At 45.5% G+C, this 24,102-nt stretch overlaps 1 protein-coding gene across 2 annotated transcripts in view; it reads right to left on the bottom strand.

Annotated features, from left to right (window-relative positions):
• The window catches only part of ESR2 (estrogen receptor 2), a 66,485-nt gene that overhangs the window by 32,811 nt on the left and 9,572 nt on the right, over positions 1-24,102 (bottom strand). For both annotated transcript variants that reach the window (XM_083437919.1, XM_083437918.1), the window contains exons 2-4: positions 12,560-13,033; positions 9,910-10,085; positions 5,125-5,241 (exon numbers count right to left, since the gene is read on the bottom strand). In XM_083437919.1, the coding sequence (XP_083294045.1) occupies positions 5,125-5,241; positions 9,910-10,085; positions 12,560-12,984 (718 nt within the window). In that variant the 5' untranslated portion in view covers positions 12,985-13,033. The remainder of the gene's footprint in view (positions 1-5,124; positions 5,242-9,909; positions 10,086-12,559; positions 13,034-24,102) is intronic.

Below are 24,102 nucleotides of genomic sequence, written 5' to 3'. Positions count from 1 at the left end.
CATAAAGAAGGTTGATCGCTGAAGAATTGATGCTTTGGAATTATGGTGATGGAGGAGACTCTGGAGAGTCCCATGGACTGCAAGAAGAGCAAACCTATCCATTCTTAAGGAAATCAGCCCTGAGCACTCACTGGAAGGACAGATTGTGAAGCTGAGGCTCCAATACTTTGGCCACCTCATGAGAAGAGAAGACTCCCTGGAAAAGATCATGATGTTGGGAAAGATGGAGGGCACAAGGAGAAGGGGACGACAGAGGACGAGATGGTTGGACAGTGTTCTCTAAGCTACCAGGATGAGTTTAACCAAACTGTGGGAGGCAGTGGAAGACAGGAGTGCCTGCCGTGCTCTGGTCCAGTGGGTCATGAAGAGTCGGACACGACTAAATGACTAAACAACAACAACATGAATTTGTCCAATCCCCTTTTAAAGCTATCTAAGTTGGTGGCCATCACTGCTTCCTCTTGGAGCGAGTTCCATAGTTCAGCTACACTCTTATCTGTCCTGAATAATAATAATAATAATAATAATAATAATAATAATAATAATAATAATAACAATAATTTATTATTTATACCCTGCCCATCTGGCTGGGTTTCCCCAGCCGCTCTGGGCAGCTTCCAACCAAATATTAAAAACAGTGCAGCATCAGACATTAAAACATTCAGCACCACAGGATGTCCATGAGTTCTAGTACTATAAAACATTTCTCTATCCACTTTCTCTGCACTGTGCCTAATTTTCTAAGCTTCTAACATACTGCATCTTATTCGCCTTTTCTCTAAACGAAAAAGTCCCAAATGCTGCAGCTTTCCCTCATAAGCAAAGTTGCTCCATCCCCTCAATCACGTTGGCTGCCCTGAACCCTTCCCAACTTTACAATATCCTTTTTGAGGTAAGGCACGCACGTACGCACGCACACACACACACAAAAGCAACTAGCACTGGAATTGCTGTCAATGTGAATTTCCCCCTCAGTGGTAATTGGTAATTTTTACCAAAATCACAGCCAGGGAGCGGAGTTTTAAACTTCACAAACCCACGTACTAAACTTCTGCTGACAACCACAGTAGCCTGCACTTGGCGTTCAGTTTTTAAATCCTATAATGTGATTGCTAACCCTGTTACTAACATGTAGTTAGGCCCTTGGTGATCCTTACTACAGTCCTTCATTTATAAGTTGTGAATTATTATTGTTATTTATTAAATTTTCATGCCTCCCTTCCTCCGAGGATCACGGGGCAGTTTACAATATAAAATCGCAAAAGACATATATACCATAGTAACAAACAAAAACAATATCCCCCCCCCAACACACAGCCACAGATTTTTAAACTAGCCATAGGCCTGGGAAAAGAGGAATGTTTTTGCCTGAGGCCTAAAGATAGGTAGTGAAGGTGCCAGGCAAACCTCCCTGGAGAGAGCAAGCGGGGAGCCACCACAGAAAAGGCCCATTCTTGCGTTGCCATCCTCTGGACCTGATATGGTGAAGGCACATGAAGAAAGGCCTCAGATGATTATTGCAGGGGCTGGGGCAGTGCCTATATGTTTGCTGCCAATCTGGAACTAAGGCTGAGAGGTAGTAAATTGGGTTCATGGCAGAGGCAAGGTCTAGATAGGGGACCTCCTGGTTCACAGCCTGGCCTGCTCACCACTTCACAGCAGTACCAAACCCAGGATCCTAGAATATTTATCCAGGCACATTGTTGATTTCAGGGAGTGACTTGAATATAGGACATTGTGCTAAGGCAGCTCTAGCAGCCTGTATTGGGGCCCTGAGGCAACTCCTGCAGCTGCCTGAGGGACCTGTGCCCCTTACATTTAAATGTGCCATCGTGTCACTTGCCTTATGGAAAGATGAAAGGCAGCTTTCATTCTACCTCATGGGAAGAAGAAGAAGAAGAAGAAGAAGAAGAAGAAGAAGAGGAGGAGGAGGAGGAGTTTGGATTTGATATCCCGCCTTTCACTCCCTTTAAGGAGTCTCAAAGTGGCTAACATTCTCCTTTCCCTTCCTCCACCACAACAAACACTCTGTGAGGTGAGTGGGGCTGAGAGACTTCAAGGTCCAAGGTCACCCAGCAGCTGCATGTGGAGGAGCGGAGACGCGAACCCGGTTCCCCAGATTACGAGACTACCACTCTTAACCACTACACCACACTGGCTCTCGTTCAAACCGTGCTGTCATTCCTCCATTCCCAATCAATGGCCTCATGTCTCCTGGGCATGTGCACACTGCACTGTTGATCCTTCTAGCTAGGTAATGATGACAACTTTATTAAAGAGCCTGGCCATCTGTGACAGTGTCAAGTGACAGCTGAAGGAAAAGCAGAGTCCAGGCCAGTGAAGTCATGTGGTCAGCTCCTGAAGAGACCACCATGACCCCAGGCAGTACAGCTGGGGAAGCCTGGTCCACCGCCTGCTAAAAACTTACTACTGTATTTTTCGCTCCATAAGACGCACCTAGTTTTTAGAGGAGGAAAACACGTGAAAAAATATTCTGAATGAAGGGGAGCCATGGCACCCATCAGTGACTCCTCTGCTGCTTGCTGTAAAGGAGCAAAGCGGACAGCTCCTCTCTGCTTTGCTGCTTTAAAACGGAGCCTCATGGCTCCCCTTCCGTCCCTCCTCTGTCGCTCACTTTAAAGCAGCAAAGCGGACAGAAACTGCTTACACATCCCTCCTCCGCGCAGCATGCGCTTCATAAGATGCACAGACATTTCGCTTTTTTAGGAGGAAAAAAGTGTGTCTTAGGGAGCGAAAAAGACCTCATTTAAAGACCCTCTGCGCCCTGGTGGGAAGTGAGAAACCCTGGCTAGGAAGATCCGGCCATCAGATTCTGATGGAGACCATCAGAAATGAGAGACAAGTCTGCTGCTTTAGTGCTAAGTCTTCTGCAACCTGTTCGTTTGTAATTGCATTTCAGTGTCTGGAGAGTGTAAACTGCCTTGAGGGCCTTGGAAGAAAGAGAAAGAGAGAAGAAGGGGGGAGAAGGGAGGGAGGGAGGTGACTTACACACTACCTCTGTACTGAGCACTTGATCTCATTTGCTTGTGGGGTGGTTACATGACCAATAAATAAATTCTTGTCCCTTATTTTTCAGTGCATATCCCCATCACTTGCCTTATCACAAAAGTCCATTTTAGGAGGAAGTGGGTTTGTTGCACAAGAGCTCCAAATCCACTTTAACATGCCCCCACCCCAATGTCCTGCTTTGAGCAGAACAGTCTGCAATTACAGAAGCCAACCTGGCTTCTCATTGGACCAGGGCTTTTTTTCAGGCCAGAGCGCACTGGAGCGCACCTCTCAGGTGAGTGCCATTGCCATTCTAAGAAAACAAGGTGGGCTCTGACACCCCTTTTCTGGAAAAATAGCACTGGATTAGACCCTGGGATGTCTTGTTTTGGCTCCCACAAGAGCTCAGTCCCAAAAGGCTGTGTTTTGGGGGGGCTGCATTCTCACACAATTCATGCAACTTGCACAGGAGCATGGTCTCTAAAGATGCACATCCCGATTTTATTTTCCACCATGTTGGAAGGTGTGCTTTAATTGCATAACCTGAAGCTCACACAAAAATAGCAATCTGGCAGTGTCTTGTCCCTGCAAAGGACAACGCACAAGACAAGATGGGCAGTGTATCTGGATTGCTGTGTCCACTGCAGTTCCTTATGAATTGTAAGTTTCCCCTAGAATGTTTCTCCTGGATAGGAATCTCAAATAATAGGGCATCTAGGGTGTAGCAACAGGGATTACCTGACCTGGGCATAACCCAGACATGAAAAGCAATGTAATCTATCAACAGTTATCAAGTCCACATTCAACCAGATCGTGTTTCCCCTTTAGTTTGTATTAGTTCAGCGTTACCAAGGCAGTCGATGAAACAGCAGGCATCGCAGAGGCTTAGTAAGGGCAGCAGGCAAGGCAGAGCAACATCTCTGTAGCTTCATGCTGGCTCTGTGCCTGCAGCCTAACACAGTCAAGAGCATCCAGCAGAATGCAATGGGAAGGGGAGGAGCAAACTGAGGACATGTGACTTCAGGCAGGCAGGAGGTATTGTCAGCTTTTCCCAAAATGGATTTTTAGTACAACAGGTTCAGTGGTGACTCACTAAAGTCAAGCCAGTACAGTCTGCCTGAACCATGAGAATGAAAAATATCAATGATGGCACCCTTAAAGTTTCATCAGCATTTTGGAGACAAACTTAAGACAGAGGGATCAGCCCCATGGGAAAGACCAGTTCTATCCCAGTTGCATATAACCTTCCAGAATTATTTTTGTTGTTGTTCTTGTTGTTCTTTAAACCAGCAGTATTTTTTTCTGGTAGTACTGACCAGTATGCAACCCTTTCCCTCCAAAGGGTTCCCAAACAATATTGGATGATTAAGCTAAGATTGAATGACTAACTGGAGTTCTGGATCCACCTACCATTGGCATGCCTGGACGCGGGTGGCGCTGTGGGTTAAAGCCTCAGTGCCTAGGGCTTGCCGATCGAAAGGTCGGCAGTTCGAATCCCCGCGGCGGGGTGCGCTCCCGTCTTTCGGTCCCAGCGCCTGCCAACCTAGCAGTTCGAAAGCACCCCTGGGTGCAAGTAGATAAATAGGGACCGCTTACTAGTGGGAAGGTAAACGGCGTTTCCGTGTGCGGCTCTGGCTTGCCAGAGCAGTGATGTCACGCTGGCCACGTGACCCGGAAGTGTCTTCGGACAGCGCTGGCCCTTGGCCTCTTTGAGTGAGATGGGCGCACAACCCTAGAGTCTGTCAAGACTGGCCCGTACGGGCAGGGGTACCTTTACCTTTTTACCATTGGCATTACAGTGGTACCTTGGTTTACAACCATAATCCGTTCCGGAGGTCCAGTTGTAAACCAAAACAGGTTGTAACCCAAGGCGCACTTTCACCAATGGGGCCTCCCAAAAAGGGAGGGGGGGTTGTAATCCAAAAAAAGGGACACGCACCTCCGGGTTTGACATGGTTGTAATCCAAAACGGTTGCAAACCAAGGTACCACTGTAATAGAATTCGCACATACATAACGGTGGTCAGGATGAGAGCCCGCGACTCCTCTAGAATGCGAGCAAAGATCTGTAACTGAGAAATGCGACAGGACAGACCCAACGGAATGCAAAACTCACCACATTTCATCATCCCGACTTCGTAGCATTTCCGAAGTCGGCAGGCTTGGCAGCTTTTACGTCTGTTTTTATCTATCGTGCACTGATTTGTCGCTGGGCAAATGTAATCGTTGTGTCCTGCAAGGAGAGATAAAAGGGGGAACATCTGAAGAAGAAGGAAATCACTGCTGAGGACTGTGATTACACCTGTGGCGATTGGTCCAGAGGTTAAGCATTTGCCTGGCATGTAGTAGGTTCCAGGTTCGAATCCCCGACAGCTCCAAGTAGTACTGAACTCATGCCTGAAACTGTGAAGAGCTGCTGCCAGTCTGTGTAGAATATACTGAGCTAAATGGACTGACTTGGGATAAGGCAGACTCCTAGGTTTATGTGATTTGCGACTAAGGATAGGGAAGAAATTTGATTCAGTTCACATTTAGAGCCAAATTGTCAGGGCGGGTGTCAGGAACAGGTCAGCAATAACTCACAAGGTGTCAGTGAATTTAACTCTTTATACAAAGAAACAAGGCAGCTCATGCCTAGTGAGCACAGCAGCTTCTTCAGTAGGTCTTGCCCCTATGAGGCAGAGACAGCAGCTCTTTGTCTTCCTATGGTTGCCTAAGCTTCCTCCACTCCTGGGTCCTTCCCAAGCAACTTGAGGCTCCTTCGTCTTGCCTGATAGGCTCTGGCCTCTTCATGCCTCTCTGGGTTCTGGGAGACCAAGGAGGAGGTGAGCTGGTCGCAGCAGGAAGAGGAGGAGACTCCCTGGATTCTTCAGCGGAAAAAGGATGGGGCTAATTTAATAACTATCAGGATTCTAAGATGGCAATGGAGTAGCATCTCCAGGCAGAGGCTCCTCTGTAATTAGTGCTTCTCTCCCCCTTCCTCTATCTGAGGTGAATAATTAGAGCTAAGGAAAAATAATTCAGATTCAGATTCTTCAGCAGCCTGCCTCGCCTCTGTCTCCTGACCTCCCTCCTCTCCAGCCTCTGATTCTGCCTCTGATTCTGGACTGCTCTCTGTCACAGCCTCTCTCTGCTCACTAAGCCCTGTTGCCTCTTCAACCTCCGACACCTCTTCCTCCTCCCAGTCTGCTCCCTCTTCTTCCTCTGACCACCTTGTTGTTGCCCCACCAGCAACCCCCTGGCTCTGAGCCTTCTTCCCCTGGGGGTCTCTTGGGAGTTCCCCAGCTGGTGCCTCCCACCACTCCCTCTGCATCCAGCCAGTCCATGAAAGCAAATCTATCAAATTCACACTCTTTGAAACAATATGTAAACGGGAACATGGCTATCATTCAAAATCCACCCTTATCGAAATGCCTGCGCTAAAAGGCAGGCAAAATGAACAGAATAGGGATAGCAACATACAAAAAGGCAATGTATTTGATATGTGCACAGTGGTCAAAATTGCGTATAAAAATGTGCTGGTTTGGGGAAGGAGGATTTTTTCCCTTTTTTAAAGGAAATTCTCAAATTGATACAGACGGTGAAGAACCGAATTTAAGATAGGAAAATGTGAGAATCAAAACTGGCAGATCCTCCCATCCCTATTTGGGAAACAAGGCATTTCACACAGTGAGCTGGCAATTCCTAGGTTTTCCTGTATCGTGGGGCGACAGTGGCGAGCTTGGCTTGCCCTCGGAGGACCCCAGGATTGTCTTTCAACACAGCTGCCACGTGGAAGGCTGCCAAACGAAGCCTCGGCTTCTGCATGCTGATCTCACTGCATTAAGCACTTGGTATGTGGCCCTGAGCAGTCAGGCATCCTTGATTTGACAAACAGCATCGTAGCAACAGGGAACACGCACAAGCCTTGGAAGGCCTACCAGCTGCCTGGCTAAGCTTCCCCCTTTCCTTTTCTTTCACCTTCACCTTTAGAGAGGCTGTATGCATGTAGGTTTATAGTCGGCTTTCATGAAGCATGCACCTGGTAGCCAGAAGTGAGAAGGAATTGCATGCAGTCAAGTCCTTCCACTGCACCCAGCACAGAAACCAGGTGGGTTGTCCCCTCGTCCAGCACAGAAATGCAATTCTTCTCTTCTTTGGCGATCACTCGTAGCTGAGTAAGATTGTCTTCCATGAACACAGTCTTAACAGTGAACCCATAGGTGACTTGGGAGGCCAATTCTGGATCAACACGTCCTTATACTGTGGGGACATAGGTTTGCAGCAGGAATTGATCATGGTGAGGATTTGCCAAATGTGCCTTCCTCTTAGCACCTTTCTCCCTTGCGTCCTGAGTTCAAGTGTCTTCAAAGTCAATGACACCTTTGGAAAAGGCTGTTCTCCAATTGGAGCGCTCGCAGGCCAGTGTTTTCCAATTGTTGGTGTTTATACTACATTTTTAAAGATTTGCCTTGAGTGAGTTTTTCAACCTCTTTTGTTGACCACCAGCATTACGCTTTCCATTTTTAAGTTCGGAATAGAGTAGTTGTTTAGAAGACGATAATCAGGCATGATCAGTCCAACAAAGTTGATGTTGAAGAATCATTGCTTCAACACTGGTGATCTTTGCTTCTTCCAGTACACTGGCATTTGTTCACCTGTCTTCCCAAGTGATAGTTAAAAATTTTCGGAGACGCCATTGATGGAATCTTTCAAGGAGCTGGAGATGGCGTTTATAAGTGGTCCATGTTTCACAAGCGTACAGTAAGGTTGGTAGTACAATAGCTTTGTAAACAAGCATTTTGGTTTCCCTGTGAATGTCCTGGTTCTCAAATATTCTGCACTTCAGTCGGCAGAAAGCTGCACTTGCCAAGCTCAGGCAATGCTGGATTTTGGTATCAATGTTGGCCCTTGTGGAAAGGTAACTGCCAAGGTAGAAGTGATTGACACTTTCCAACGTTACACCATTGAGTTGGATTTGTGGCGTAGCAGAGGGGTTGTTTTGTGCTTGCTAGTGCAGCACTTTGGGTTTTTTGGCATGTTTCAGGAAGGGCAGAAATCTCACTCACTCCTCTGCCAGCTCTCCCAGCTCTGCTCCCAGCTAATAAAAATATCTGCAAGCTAGTAATGTCTGTGGGTTATCAGCAAGGCTAGCTTTCAGGGAAAGAAAAGGCAAATTCTGTTTCATTCTCCTCCGTCCCTTGCAAATATATAAGCCTCAAGTAGGAAGCTGCCCTGGAACATAAAATTATTGCAAACATTTTGTGCTGAATTTCAATAAGCCTTCACAAAAGCTTTATGAAATTTTTCAGCTTAGATATTTCAGTGTGGAGGAGCTTGTTTGCTCTTTGACACAGATACTAAGAAAATTTAGTTTAACGTGACCTGAAAAATCAGTTTTGCAGGACTGCTGGGTGGTTTTTGATAAGCCTTCAGAGAGCAGATGTGAAGCCTGTGGTTGGCAGCGAAGGTTGTTTGCAGTCAAAGGTCCGCTGGAAGCAAGATTAAAATGTTGGGCCACCAAGTTTCTCAGCATATGTCACGGCCTTCAAAAGGTTATTTTGTCCTGTTCTATAAAGCAGAAGTGAACAGAACATATGACATGCACATGTTTTGCTTTCCCTGAATAACATTAAGCTCCTGTAATAAGACCTGCACTAAAACTGACCAGTTATTGGGGAGTAACCATTCAAGGAGAATGAAATTTTCCTCTGAGCAAACATGGATTTCAGGCTAATTCAAGAGCAGGAATGGGGCACAGGATGCAATCCTATGCATAGATTCCTCTGACAAGGCCCAAGCTCCAGGGTCGAGAGAAAGGCAATGGATCACACCACTGGGAGGGTGGTCACTGAACTCTCTTTCCTTCAGACTCTTCAACGTGCAACAGGCGCTTAATGATGCTGGACAACACTGCAGGGCTGTTGTAAACCACTCGGAGCCTGACCAGCAGCATTCAGTGTGAACTGGAGTTCAAAAGTCATTGAGAGCCAGTGTGGTGTAGTGGTTAAGAGCGGTAGTCTCGTAATCTAGGGAACCGGGTTCGCGTCTCCGCTCCTCCACATGCAGCTGCTGGGTGACCTTGGGCCAGTCACACTTCTTTGAAGTCTCTCAGCCCCACTCACCTCACAGAGTGTTTGTTGTGGGGGAGGAAGGGAAAGGAGAATGTTAGCCGCTTTGAGACTCCTTAAAGGGAGTAAAAGGCAGGATATCAAATCCAAACTCTTCTTCTTCTCTTCTTCCCTCCCCCAAGAAATTAATGTTTGTTCATTGTGGGTGGTGTTCAGCTTTCCATCTCTCCCTCCTTCCAAACTGGGGACTATGTCCACTCCCACCAATGTTAAGAAAGTAGCTGGAGAGAGGGACATTTAAAAAAAAAAAAAATCTTTAATGGTTTAAAATCAACACATACACAAACAACAAAAGCTTGAAAAAAGAAAAAAGAAAACGAAACAAAAGAAGAAAATACATCTCTTACAAACAAAAAAACAATAGAGCAATCCATCACAAGAACAATCCATTCACAAGAATATTCCATCAGCTTCCGACTTCCTTGATATGGGTTCTTTGTTTTCTTAATTACTTGCCTCTATTTTCCAATAAACCTTATCCTTATTAAATCTTGTTTGTATTCTTTACACCTTAATCAATTCCGAGAGTTATTCGAAGCATTCTAAAGTTTTTATATGAGGGCACTGTTCTTTTAAAAATATTGTCTATAAATTTCCCATTCACTCTTGAACCTTTGGGTTGAACAATCTCCGATCTTTTCCGTCATAATTGCAAGATCCATGTATTCAAGCATTTTTATCTGCGGGGCAATTTTTATCTGTGAAAGCAGTAACACACTCACACGCTTTTGCAGATACATTTGCATCCCCAAAGAATTCCCTTTCCCGGGAAAGCCTGCCATTCCCCTTACCTTGAATGCTTCTTTTGAAGAATGCTTTGCAGCCCTCGCACGACCAAACGCCATAGTGATATCCTGAGGCATAATCGCTGCACACGGCACAGAAATGGGCATCCCTTTTTGAGACGGGGCTGTTTGTGGAGGGGCTGGTACAGTCGTTGCTGTTGGCTTTTCTTTTCAGCGTTTCTCTGGGGGGAACAGGAGAAGAGCCATTAGGAAACAGTGAAGTGGCACCTGCATATTTACCTCGTAATTTTTTGTGGCAGTCCTCAAAACTTCTGGGTGATTTAATTTTTTTTTACCTCAAAACCTCCGGCAGTTTTTTGTTTTGTGCCTCCATCAATCTGGCTGCCTTTACAATGCTGCAGGAAGGGCCCCTTGTATATTCCATTTTTGTATACAGTGGTACCTCAGGTTAAGTACTTAATTTGTTCCGGAGGTCCGTACTTAACCTGAAACTGTTCTTAACTTGAAGCACCACTTTAGCTAATGGGGCCTCCTGCTGCCGCCGCGCCGCCAGAGCACGATTTCTGTTCTCATCCTGAAGCAAAGTTCTTATCCTGAAGCACTATTTCTGGGTTAGCGCAGTATGTAACCTGAAGCATATGTAACCCGAGGTACCACTGTATGCTGGAAGCTGCCCAGAGTCAAACGGATGGGGTACAAATAATAAAATTGTTGTTCCTAAAAAATATATTAAATTACCACACACAAAAAATATTTTTGAAGTCCATAGCCTATATATACCCATCGTTTGCTCCTTATTCCAAGGCCCAAGTCCAGGGGTCAGCAAACTTTTTCAGCAGGGGGCTGGTCCACTGTCCCTCAGACCTTGTGGGGGGGCCGGACTATTTTTTTGGGGGGGGATGAACGAATTCCTATGCCCCACAAATAACCCAGAGATGCATTTTAAATAAAAGCACACATTCTACTCATGTAAAAAAAACATGCTGATTCCTGGACCGTCGGCGGGCCGGAATTAGAAGGCGATTGGGCCGGATCTGGCCCCTGGGCCTTAGTTTGCCTACGCATGCCCTAGTCACTTCCCTTTCTGCTTATCTGAGGATGTGTAAAAATAATGACTTTTTTTTTACCTCAGCTGAGCCAGACTGACAGTTTTCAATGAAAAACTTTTACGTTTGATTTTTGTGTTGGGGAGGGGAAGGGAGAAGAGCGGGAGGCTTGCTAACATTTCTTCAATATCTTAGGGTACTGATTTTCCCGGACATTACTGGGATTTCAAAGATGGAATTGACATCTAGGGTGAATTTCCGAAAGGCGGCACTTTGTCCTGGATGTTAGTCAAGCCAATCGAAAAATCGCGGGGGTTGGTTTTTTTTGGTGTTTTTGTAAAAAAATTAAATGGGAGGGTTTATGCTGGAAAATCAACAACTTTCGGGGTGTCCTGGTTTTTACTTTTTGAAATATGGCAACCCTACAATAGCTGGCGTTGCTCAACAAATCCAAAGAGATGGGCCTGTGTGAACGAATCTCCTCCACTGAAATGAATGAGGGAGCTCTGCAAGCATAGATGCTCCACGCATGCTTCACCGCACGTGTGGGGCTCTGAATTGTGTCAACTGCCTCAGGGCTTCAAAGAGGTTCCCTTCTAACTGAAGCAAAGTTTGGTACATCATATTTAAAAACAAAACCCTTTCATTAAAACAATAATACAAATGGCCTATGCTCATTTAATCAAGGAAAGGGGGAGGGATTGGTTCTGTGGAGTTCATACTCTTCCCATCTTTGAACTTTCATTTAAGTTATAATTCACGATTGCTCAATACCACAATCATTGTTTCCATGGCAATAAATTAATGGCACCATTAAGACACCGCCACACACAAAAAAAAAAAAAACGAACGGGAGGAGAAGCACAACTGCAAAAGAGGGGGTGTCTGCAAAGGCAGATCATTCTGAAGACAAGAAATGACTCTTTAAAACCGATTCTCAGAAAAGAAGGGAGGAAGGAGTTCGGCCAAAATCTCTGCTCCAATAAGCCATTCTCTTGTCATGAGCCCGACTTGCCATGATAGCAAGAAAGCCACATATAACGTATATACCCTTTGTTTGTTGCTACTGTTTTGGTTTTTTAAAAAAGCAAACAAAGAGTGCTTTACAAAAAGAAGAAAATAATGGAATTATCAGAAAACGAAACAGTTAAAAACAACTGTGCAAAATATTCAAATATGAATAATTATCTGGGTAGACTTGCCTAAAGAAAAACATTTTTGGCAGGCTCCAAAAAGAGTACCGTGAAAAATACCTGTCTGGTGTCAATCAGCAGAGAGTTCCAAAGAAAAAGAAGAGTTTGGATTTGATATCCCGCCTTTCACTCCCCTTAAGGAGTCTCAAAGCGGCCAACATTCTCCTTTCCCTTCCTCCCCCACAACAAACACTCTGTGAGGTGAGTGGGGCTGAGAGACTTCAGAGAAGTGTGACTAGCCCAAGGTCACCCAGCAGCTGCAGGTGGAGGAGCGGGGAATCGAACCCGGTTTCCCAGATTACGAGTCTACCACTCCTAACCACTACACCACACTGGCTGCTTGTAGTTGTTCCCACTGTAGTTGTTCACACTACAGCAATCTCCTCCCAAAGCCTATGCTTTGGAGAAACAACACTGTTGGAACTGATGAAAGACAGATAGATAAGCATTTGTTACCTGTGCATAGGAAGGGCATGATCCCCGGGTCTTGCTTCGCACCACGGGCTTTTTGGTTGCTCTGCAAATAAAACGGACGACTGGCAGTGTAAAGTCAAAGGAGAGATGTGGTCAGAACCAGACCATAACATGCTCGGGCTGGTCGACTGTCTGAGAGAGGCACTTTCCGAGTCGCCGAAAGTGCTTGGAATGCTGTAGTTCATCATAGCGGGGGTGTAGAATGTCATGGCCGGATACTCATGCCTGTTTTCCATATAAGAGGATGGGATGTAAATTGGGCTGTGCTCAACGCTCAAAGCAGACTGGCTGCAGCTGAAAGGGACAGGAGAGACCAGCTCGGAGAGGGAGCTTTTCACTTCTGCTTTGGTACATACGAGATCTTGGATTGGTGGCAACTCCTTGTGAGATGATGCACAGAGGGACATGCTGGAGCCAAGTGCCTCCTCTTCAAGCAGTCATCCTCAAATATTCAATCTGGAAAACAGAAACATTATGAATTATATTTATTTGGTCTTCTCTCTTGCTGCCTGACTCTGGTGCTGAAACAGGTGGAAAGGAGGGCAACCTCCATTGTGCAAGCAGAAGTCCTTGCATGAACTTCTGCTGGTGGAACTCATTGGTTGAATCCTGTCCAAGATGTCTACAGAGACACATGACCTGATCATGTATGATAACAACAGATTATTCCACTTTTCTTGGATGGATTCGCCACTATCTAGATCAGGGATGGGGAACCTGTCACCCTTCAGATGTTTTTGATTGACCATTAGCCATGTTGACTGGGGATGATGGGAGTTTGAGTTCAATGACAACTTGGAGGGTTACAGACTGCCCATCTTGTGCTCTGAACCTTGGGTTGTTCTGTGCTTGCTTGCTTGCTTGCTTGCTTGATTTATTTTTAAAACTTAATTGCTGGGGATATAACATCACAAAATGTCTTTAAGCCTGCAGATATCTTTGGCTGTTTATCTTCTTCCTACATATATTTTCCATTAATTTCTAGGGGAAAGACCAAAACAGCACATTCAACTGACCCACAACAAATACACAGGGCTAAATTTAGACTTTGTTCTCTTTGACCCAATGAAAGCACTCACAATGCTCTCATAATAACTTTGACCCTCACTGCCAGAGGAATTGCTTTGCAGGCACAGAATCTCAAAAACATTGATTACAGAAAAATTAGTCATCGCAGTCCTTAAGCCAGAGGAAGAACCAGAGCTTTGTTGTACAAGAGGACCCGGCAACCTTAACCTATTATGATTCTTGGTCCACAGATAGACTAGAAGAACAAGGAACAACTTGAAATAACGTTATTCACTAGAACATCTAAGATAAATTTAGAATAACAGATTTTTATAGAATCATAGAATCATAGAGTTGGAAGGGACCACAAGGGCCATCGAGTCCAACCCCCTGCCAAGCAGGAAACACCATCAGAGCACTCCTGACATATGGTTGTCAAGCCTCTGCTTAAAGACCTCCAAAGAAGGAGACTCCACCACACTCCTTGGCAGCAAATTCCACTGTCGAACAGCTCTTACTGTCAGGAAGTTCTTCCTAATGTTTAGGTGGAAGGGAATCCAGGGGTCATCTAGTCCAACCCCCTGCAATGCAGGAATCACAGCTAAAGCATCCATGACATGTAAACATCCAACCTCTGCTCCCAAGGGAGTCTGCTCCACTGCCGAACAGCTCCCTCTGTCAGAACGTTCTTCCTAACATTTAGTCAGAATCTCCTTTCTTGAAATTTTAATCCATTATTTTGTGTTCTGCCATCTAGAGCATCATATTGTAGGGGGAATTTTGGGAAATGTCTTGGCTTTTGAAACTTGCCCCCCCCCCCCCAAAGCAAACTTTCCTAAAAGCAATTTGCTTTTACAAAAAAAAAAAGCTCAACAACTTTACTTGTGTCCTGATTTTTACTTCTTGAAATAATGTGATGCTATTGTATTACCTCTGGCCTCTAAATCTCCTCTTCCCCTGGCTGAACATACCCAACTCCATCAACAATCCCTGAGTCTTTAGGACCTGCCTGGGTCAAATGACTTCAAGACAAATCCTTAGATTACCAGTTTCTGAATTCTAAGGAAATATCTCTGCTGCTCTAGAGGGCTGGACTCAGACCAGCAGGTGGAAATATCAGGTGAGCAGATTTTGGCAAAACATTAGGATAAACTTTATCCTAAGAACAGTGGCATAGCGTGGGGGTGCAGGGGGGGCCGGCCGCACTGGGCGCAACATCGGGGGGGGGGGGCGCTCGCACTCGCAGCTCTCTGCCCCTACCTGGCTCACTCACTCTCTCTCACTGCAGTGCTGGCTGTGCGAATCCGATCCGAGCCGCCTGGTCGCCGCCCACTGTGGAGGAGAGGGTGCCAGGCGTGCGGTGCGGTGCGGAGAGAGAGCGAGGGACTATCTGGGGGGGGGGACAGTGCAGCGGGGGGGGCACAAATTACTTGCCTTGCCCCGGGTTAGGGGGCGCAAATTACTTGCCTTGCCCCGGGTGCTGACAACCCACGCTACGCCACTGCCTAAGAAGCATTTTAGCTTAATCTAGGCACTCATCTGCCAGAGATGGCAAGGTTGCATTCCCCCCTGTAGATCCTGCACGGAGCATTTTGTTCCGATTTCGAAGAATGTACCATTGTCAAAGGCACAAGCAGTCCCTGAAAACACAAGGTTGTGTACTGAGGCTCTGCCTGAGCCATCTTGCAAGGCTGACAGCAATGTGACTACTCAGATCCTCACTTGCTCCTGTCAACCTATTTGGGAGCCTCTGAGATTTAGAGTGGTGGTTCATCATCTGAACTACCAAACATTTCACCAGTGCTGATTTATTAAAGCAACCGGGGGGGGGGGGAGGAGGTCAGAATAACATTTCCCCATTTTTAAAAGGCCATAGATTAATGACTGAAGGCCTGGGTAAAGAGGAAGGTTTTTGCCCGCCACCTAACGACGTGTAATGATGGTACCAGGTGCTTGCTACCTGCAGGTATTCTAAACATTTGCATAGAATAATAATACAAATTATTCTGAACACCTTTTAAGTCTGCCAAAAGGTTTGACCTGGTACATGTAACTAATTTGTATTTGCAGCCCTCAGCACAATTAAAGGAGTGTGTATGCATGTGTATTTAAAAGAAGAAGAGGAATATTTCCAATCATCATTAGAAATAATTTGTCCTTAGGAAACACAATTCTTAAAAGCAGGCGTTTGTAGAATGTAGTGTGAACTATAAATATATTTACAACTGTTATTCAGTGAGTCACGAAGAGTAGGACACGACTAAACAACAACAACAAAATAATTCAGTGAGCACCTTTCTGCTTTCACAAATCAAAAACAACTGAAGTACAGCTTCGATGTCTGAAGTTATAAAAATGACCCCACCACCAGTATGTCCAAATTTAGTCTTCTAGCTGCTTTTGCTGAGCTGCTCTGTATTTGAACGATCTTTATTTTGTTCCCGCTCCCACTGAACAATTTGCCAATTATTTCTCCAATCAAGTACAACGACTGATTCAGATGCCACGGTCATATAGGTACACAGATAAAAGATTAAACGAACCAAGCCGAAGGAGAAATGCACGAACGAACAAACAAACAGTAAATTGATGGTTGAGGGGAAATCCTGGGGAAAATATGTATTAAGGCTTTTCATATCGGTAGCCATAATTGCCCAGTTTCGAAACAAAACAACACAAAAACACAAGGGAACAGAAAATGTGTTTCTTATTAGGAGACTGGTGAAAGCAGGGCCGGGCCAAGATATTTGGCGCCTGAGGCAAACGGCAAAATGGCGTCCCTTATCACCAGGGAAAAAGGGGTGTGTGAAGATCTACGTCAGGAACGAAGAGGGAATAATGATATACATCAGGAATCAGGGTGGGAGGAGATTAGCGGTGCCTCCTGTTTGCGTGGCAAGTCCCCTCCCCCATGTGAAATGAAGACACTGGACACGTTATTTAAGGTTAATGGGCATAAAAAGGCCACAACTTTATTGATTACAGAATTGAAAGGTATTGGCCTTAGGCATTGGCTCCTATCGAGACTGGGAAGGGTTATCCACAAGCCGTGGGAGTCCTGTTGAAGTACGCCAACTAGGATCCCATGCGTGTCACCGCTCTGGGGCGTGCCGGAGGCCCTTACCTCCCTAGGTTTCGGACAAGGCAATGCCCCCCTGGAGTCCTCTACCGGACTACCCTTTTCCTTGGGGGAAGGTGATGGCGCTTCCTTCCCCCCATTCATTTGCATAACAATTAACCGCTCAGCTGGAAAGAGGAAAGAGGGCGGTCCCCGGACGTGCCTGGCCTTAAGTAGGCTAGGCCACGCCTCCCCTGCCCGCCGATTGGCGGGCCGGGTTGAAGGCACGCCCGGGGATTCCCTGGATCTTGCGGGGGCAAAAGGCCACACCCCGCATGTGTGGGAGGGGTTAACCCACAACCCCCTCTCCTCCCAAGCTCGGAAATGGCTTTGCCAAAAGACTGATGTAGAGGAAGCAATGGGGACTGCAGCCGAGGAGACGCCATGGCTGTTGCCGTTGCAGCTGCAGCAGGCGATACATTCCTTTGAGGCATTGCTAGATTTACATTTAAGCTAAACAAGCTATAGCTTGGGGCCCTACTCTCTTGGGGGCCCCCAAAAAAATTAAAAGGGGAAAAAATGGATGTACATTACCAAAATATAAGATAAAAAAACTAAAATAAAACCAACATACAGTAGTACCTCAGGTTACATACGCTTCAGGTTACACACTCCGCTAACCCAGAAATAGTGCTTCAGGTTAAGAACTTTGCTTCAGGATGAGAATAGAAATTGGGCTCCGGCGGCGTGGCAGCAGCAGGAGGCCCCATTAGCTAAAGTGGTGCTTCAGGTTAAGAACAGTTTCAGGTTAAGAACAGACCTCCGGAACGAATTAGTACTTAACCTGAGGTACCACTGTACAGCAACAGTATTTTGTGTTATGTAGGCTCCTATTTATTATGTGCCAATGGCTTTAGATACCTATTAGGTCCATAAATTACCATATAGCATATATTCAACACAAAAAAGCGACAATTTGTTGTTGACAAAGGACAGCTGAACATATAAAGGGCCCCATTACCTTCAATAGCTTAGGGCCTCATCAAACCTAAATCCAGCCCTGCTTGGAGGCTGCATCTTCTGCCCCTGTGGATCCTGCCGCCTGAGGCAGGTTCCTTCCCTTGCCACCAGAGTGGGCCAGCCCTGGATCAAAGACTTTAAAACTACAATGGTACTGCGGGTTAAGAAGTTAATACGTTCCGGAGGTCCGTTCTTAACCTGAAAGTGTTCTTAACCTGAGGCACCACTTTAGCTAAATTGGGCTTCCCGCTGCTGCCGCCATGCGATTTCTGTTCTCATCCTGAGGTAAAGTTTTTAACCCGAGGTACTATTTCTGGGTTAGCAGAGTCTGTAACCTGAAGCATCTGTATGCCCAAACTATCAATGATAAATGGTTATTTATTTGAAATGCTACAATGGGGCAATATTTAGCTTCTGAAATGGGAAATGATGCTGGGCTCTATGTAGGCCTGAGATCCAGCATCATTTCCCTTTACAGAAACTATCTATCTATCATCTACATCTATCATCTATCTATCTATCTATCTATCTATCTATCTATCTATTTTAAAGCTTTTATAGTGGCAATATTTCAGCAACAGCTTGTGCCGGCGCTCCATACATGAAGATAGTTGCTTACTTTTACCACTGTACATCTTCAGATATAGCTGCTCAGAAAGCAGCTGAAGAAAGCCTTGAGAAAGTAAACAAACTGCAACAGCACTGAAGGGAGAAATGAGCTCTTTTTCTTCTTAACTCTCCTTTAATCATAGCAATCATAGGTGCTAGAGCCTTGTAACAACATCTATTCAAGGAAACCTCTGATTGTTGCATTGAAATCCATTCAACAAATACCTAGCGAAGCCAGGATAATTTCAGCATGCAAATTTGTGAAGCCTCAATTAGCGTTAATAAACCAAAGAGCAAACACAGAATATGCTGTGCAGTCTTCAGCTCTGAGACTGCAGGAGCACTGTCTGGAGAGAGAGAGAGAAAGAAAGAGATCTATACAGCAGTCCCTCTAAGTGTCCCTATTTTCCAGGGACAGCCCTGAGAAAAGCCGTCCCAGTTTCTGATTTGATCCTGAAATGTCCCGCTTTTCCTTAGGATGTCCCTATTTTCATTGGATAAATGTTGGAGGGTATGGCGTTATCCGACCCCCGAGCCATCTGAAGGCAATCCTGTATAGGGGAGCGTTTCTTTAATGTTTAATGTAATAATAATAATAATAATAATAATAATAATAATAATAATAATAATTTATTATTTATACCCTGCCCATCTGGCTGGGCTTCTCCAGCCACTCTGGGCAGCTTCCAACAAAAAATTAAAATACTGTAATGCACCAAACATGAAAAGCTTCCCTAAACAGGGCTGCCTTCAGATGTTTTCTAAAAGTCGGGTAGCTGTTCTTCTCTTTGACATCTGGTGGGAGGGTGTTCCACAGGGCGGGCGCCATTACCGATAAGGCTCTCTGCCTGGTTCCCTGTAACTTGGCTTCTAGCAATGAGGGAACCGCCAAAAGGCCCTTGGTGCTGGACGTCCGTGTCCGGGCAGAACAATGGGGGTGGAGACGCTCCTTCAGATATACTGGACTGAGGCCAGTCCATAAAAATATATTATATTTTTATGTATGTCGGAAGCTGCCCAGAGTGGCTGGGGCAACCCAGTAAGAGGTGTGTGGTTTAAATAGTAAAATTATCTTTATGGAATGGGCTATCCCTAGTTTCAACAGAGAAATGTTGCAGGGTATGACATAATACACAGAATAAGGTCATATCATTCATGTGGGGAGATGCCATATTTTTTGATGTCTCCCATACAAAAAGCAAAAAACACCAGGATGTAATAACTTGCACATCCAAAATAGAGGCTTTGTTTATCTCTCTTCCTGTTCTGCTACTTTGCTATACACAGGGAGTCTTTATAACTCTATAATACCCAAATCCAGTGCTTTTTTTTTCTTAAAAAAAATGTTTAGGGTACTGTCGTTTTGACTCAAGAAAATCACAATTTTATAGTTCAAATCTGGAAAAATAAATATAGTACAGTGGTACCTCTACTTATGTGCACCTCTGGTTACATATCCTTCGGGATACACATGCAGCAAACCCGGAAGTATTTTTCCGGGCTTCACCGTGCGCATGCACAGAAACACTCTACCGCACCGCATGCATGCGCAGAACAGGTGCGAAAACCTCGGGATCTGACCGGAGCTCCGGAACAGATCCCATCTGCAACCACTGTAAATGGACAAAAGTACAAAGATTCACCAAATGTTTAGGGGTATGCGTACCCCTGTGTCGCCCCCCCCCCCCCGGGAAAAAAGGACAGCACAAACCTATAGAAACATGCACACAGACACATACCGCCTCCAGGCTGCAGTGGCAATATCCTGCACCCAGACAGTGAGACTGCCTGCACCCTGAGATCATCATTGGAGGCCTTCCTCCATGCACCAGAGGGTGGATTTTCAGAGAACGGGCCTTTTCAGAGGTAGCCCTATTTGGGCTGCCAGATGTCTGGAATTTTCCAGACATAACCAGGATTTGGCCTTCACGGGGTCTCTGCCATGGGAGCATATTCACCCAGTGCTTTTCCAACTGCACTGGCTCCCGGTGGAGTACAAGGTCAGATTTAAGGTGCTGGTTGTGACCTTTAAAGCCCTTCACGGCCTAGGACCCTCGTACCTACAGGACCGCCTTTCCCGGTATGCCCCATGGAGAGCCTCAAGGTCCATAAATAGCAACACCCTAGGGGTCCCGGGCTCTAAGGGAGTTAGATTAGCCTCAACCAGAGCCAGGGCCTTTTCAACACTGGCTCCGGCCTGGTGGAACGCTCTGTCTCATGAGGCCAGGGCCCTGCAGGATCTGATTTCTTTCCATAGGCCTGTAAGACAGAGTTGTTCCGCCTGGCCTTTGGATTGGAGTCAATTTGATTCCCTCCCCCTCTTTCTTTTTCCTTTCTCCTCCTGCGATGAGGCTGCAGTTTAATTGTTTTCATGTTTTAATGTTGTACTTTAATCTTGTTTTTAAGTTGTATTCATTGAACTCATTTTTATTATTGGTTGTTAGCCTCCCTGAACCCGGCCTTGGCTAGGGAGGGCGGGGTATAAATAAAAAATATTATTATTATTATTATTATTATTATTATTAACAGTGTCCGTGCAGAAATTGCTGAAATGTCCAGAAAATCTGGGCATATGGCAACCCATGTCGGAAGTGTAGGTTCTGGCAGATTTCAAAACTTCACCTGCGCCCCCCCCCCAAAAAAACTCAACAAGTTTTGTCTCCAGATTTTCACTTTTTGAAATATGGCAACCCTACCCTGGCTTGTAGAATGCTCTCCAAAGGGAAGTTCACCAATATAGATAGCTTTTCTGTGCCAGGCAAATGCATTTTTTGTTCTCCCAGGCATTTGGGGACTGATTGATCTGCAGAAGACACCCATTTCCAGTCTGTGAAATTGTAGCCCTTTCAAGGCTCTTAATCTCAGGGTCATGGGTTCAAATCCCATTTTGGGCAAAAGATTCCTCCATTGAAGGAGGTTCGACTAGATGACTCTCATGGACACAGGTGCCAACTCCCTGGGGCCCTGGGTGCCCGAGCACCCACAAAATTCCCCACGAAGGGGTCGGGCACCCACAAATTTTGGTGTCAGGGACATGCATGCTGCATGGCACCCATGGCTCCGGGCAGACACGGTTGCGGGGCCAAGTTGGCACTCCTGTTCACGGCCCCTTCCACCTCTACAATTCTATGATTCACATCTATTTGACTCCCTAAGCAAGGCTGGGCTGGATGAATCCCAAGGCGGAATTAAGATTGCCAGAAGCAATATCAGCAACCTCAGATATGCAGATGACACAACTGTTAAGTTGTGGGTGAACATATCAGACGACATAGCGATTCTTCAAACAGCTCTTGTTTATTCACAGGCCAGAACAGAACTGAACTGAAGGGTTCAGCCAGCCTGCTTATATAGAGCTCCAGTACAACGTAACTGTAATCATTTTCTGTAACTATCCAATCACTGAACGTCACTTTCGATCCCTTATTTGCATATGTGGACCTGAACTATCTACAGTATCCCCCTGCTGGCCCAGGGTGAGAACTTCAGTACATAACAACCACCTTGATGGCAGAAAGTGAGGAGGAATTAAAGAACCTTTTAATGAGGGTGAAAAAGGAGGGCGCAAAATATGGTCTGAAGCTCAACATGTAAAAGAAAACTAAGATCATGGCCACTGGTCCCATCATCTCCTGGCAAATAGAAGGGGAAGAAATGGAGACAGTGAGAGATTTTACTTTCTTGGGCTCCATGATCACTGCAGATGGTGACAGCAGTCACAAAATTAAAAGATGCCTACTTCTTGGGAGAAAAGCAATGACAGCATCTTGAAAAGCAGAGACATCACCTTGCCAACAAAGGTCCGTATAGTAAAAGCTATGGTTCTCCCAGTAGTGATGTATGGAAGTGAGAGCTGGACCATAAAGAAGGCTGATCACCGAAGAATGGATGCTTTTGAATTATGGTGCTGGAGGAGACTCTTGAGAGTCCCATGGACTGCAAGAAGATCCAACCTATCCATTCTTAAGGAAATCAGCCCTGAGTGCTCACTGGAAGGACAGATCCTGAAGCTGAGGCTCCAATACTTTGGCTACCTCATGAGAAGATTCCCTGGAAAAGCCCTGATGTTGGGAAAGATTGAGGGCACAAGGAGAAGGGACGGCAGAGGACGAGATGGTTGGACAGTGTTCTCGAAGCTACCAGCATGAGTTTGACCAAACTGCGGGAGACAGTGGAAGACAGGAGTGCCTGGCGTGCTCTGGTCCATGGGGTCACGAAGAGTCGGACACGACTGAACGACTATACAACAACAAAAGCAAGAAAGCCAGCTTCCTGGCAGGATCGCCAGCCTCATTCTTGAAGGCAAAGCAATACATCTCAGCTCTCAAAGGAACTAAAGCAATCTCCTAGGTTTTGTTGTTGCAAAGAGCAGAACTCGGCCTCCTTCATCTCTTCTTGATTCAAAAGCCCTTGATACAAGAACAAAAATCTATCTGTATGTCCACCACAGACAGTGAGCACACCAACCCAAACCCCACATGCAATAATCCAAGAATCCAAACCATGTCACAAAACGATACAACATTACTTTGCATGATACGCTCACTGTTATATTTTTACCAGCCAATTAATTCCTATTAGCCTTTCTGGGCTGCGCCCCCACCCCCCGGTTGCTTAATATACTGACATTGCTTAATTACAGTAGATGGTAAATTTTCAAGGCCTAGTCTGTTAAACTGATTAAAAAAAGAATATGCAGGTAAAAAATTCAAAACTTGGCCCGTGTTGCAGAGAAATTGGTTTTAGACATTGGCCCCCTGCTTCTGCAAACACCGATGGTCACTGCGACCTGCACTATGTGCTTATTTGAACCACACCCAACAGTTTTCTGCGCAAGTATATTCTTATCGTATATTTGATGTCCAAATTTTGGGCTTCAATTCCTTCCAAAGAGACAAATCTATTAAATCCAGCCTGTGAGTCATATTTGCACAACTTTAAACCCAAGAGTTGTGTCAATATAAAGGAATCCATGCGTGACATTACCAGTTTTATTGTTTTTTTTTGTGGGGACGGTGTTACCCGCTTAAGAACAAATTTAGCCATTCATTTCAGAAAAGCACATCTTTATGCAGGTGTTTATTTCAATCAGTTATAATATTGACGTTTATCAGGAGCTGCAGTAATGTCCCATAGATGCTGGGTAGCCAGGAAATCTTCAAAGCTTAGGAGGTTTCAAGGCCGGCAGACTCAGCCTGAGACCTTGCCAGCAGGAAGATATCAGCCACGATAAGCCGCTTCTAAGCATCAGGAGAAAAAATATTTCCTGCTGCTGATATTTGCTCCCACAGTCTCCTTTAATTAGAAATGCTTTATAATTTCTTCTCCTTTCCCCTCCCCCCCCCCCCCCACTCATCTCTTATATTCCAAGGTAGGGGGGGAGAGACCCACAATCCACAATATTTTTCTTAGGACCAACTGCAACGTCAGAGAACAGAGAGGAAGCTTCTAAAGCCCCAAGAACTCTTAATCGGGCTGGATTTTAAGCAAAGTTAGGATGGTGCTGGCGGGGGGAGCAAAACTTTTTTGATGCTGAAGCCACAAAGTGGCTAGACTTTTAGGAGTGTTCCACTATGGAAGATAAATTAAAATACTATTTCTGGCTTCTTCTTTTTTAAGATTGGTCATAGGAGGAGATATCCGACTTAGGCTGGCTGGAAGGCACATACAATCATAGAATTGTTAGAGCTGGAAGGGACCCCAAGGGTTATCTAGTCCAACCCCCTGCAAGGCAGGAATCTTTTGCCCAATGTGGAACTCGAACTCATGACCCTGAGATTAAGAGTCTCGTGCTCTACTGACTTAGCTATCCCAGGACAATGCATCAAGC

Source organism: Podarcis tiliguerta (genome assembly GCF_965153285.1).
Source record: "Podarcis tiliguerta genome assembly, chromosome: 1".
Taxonomy (NCBI): Eukaryota; Metazoa; Chordata; class Lepidosauria; order Squamata; family Lacertidae; genus Podarcis; species Podarcis tiliguerta.
The sequence above is the reverse complement of the archived record's forward strand: the minus strand, read 5'-3'. Positions and strand labels throughout refer to the sequence as shown.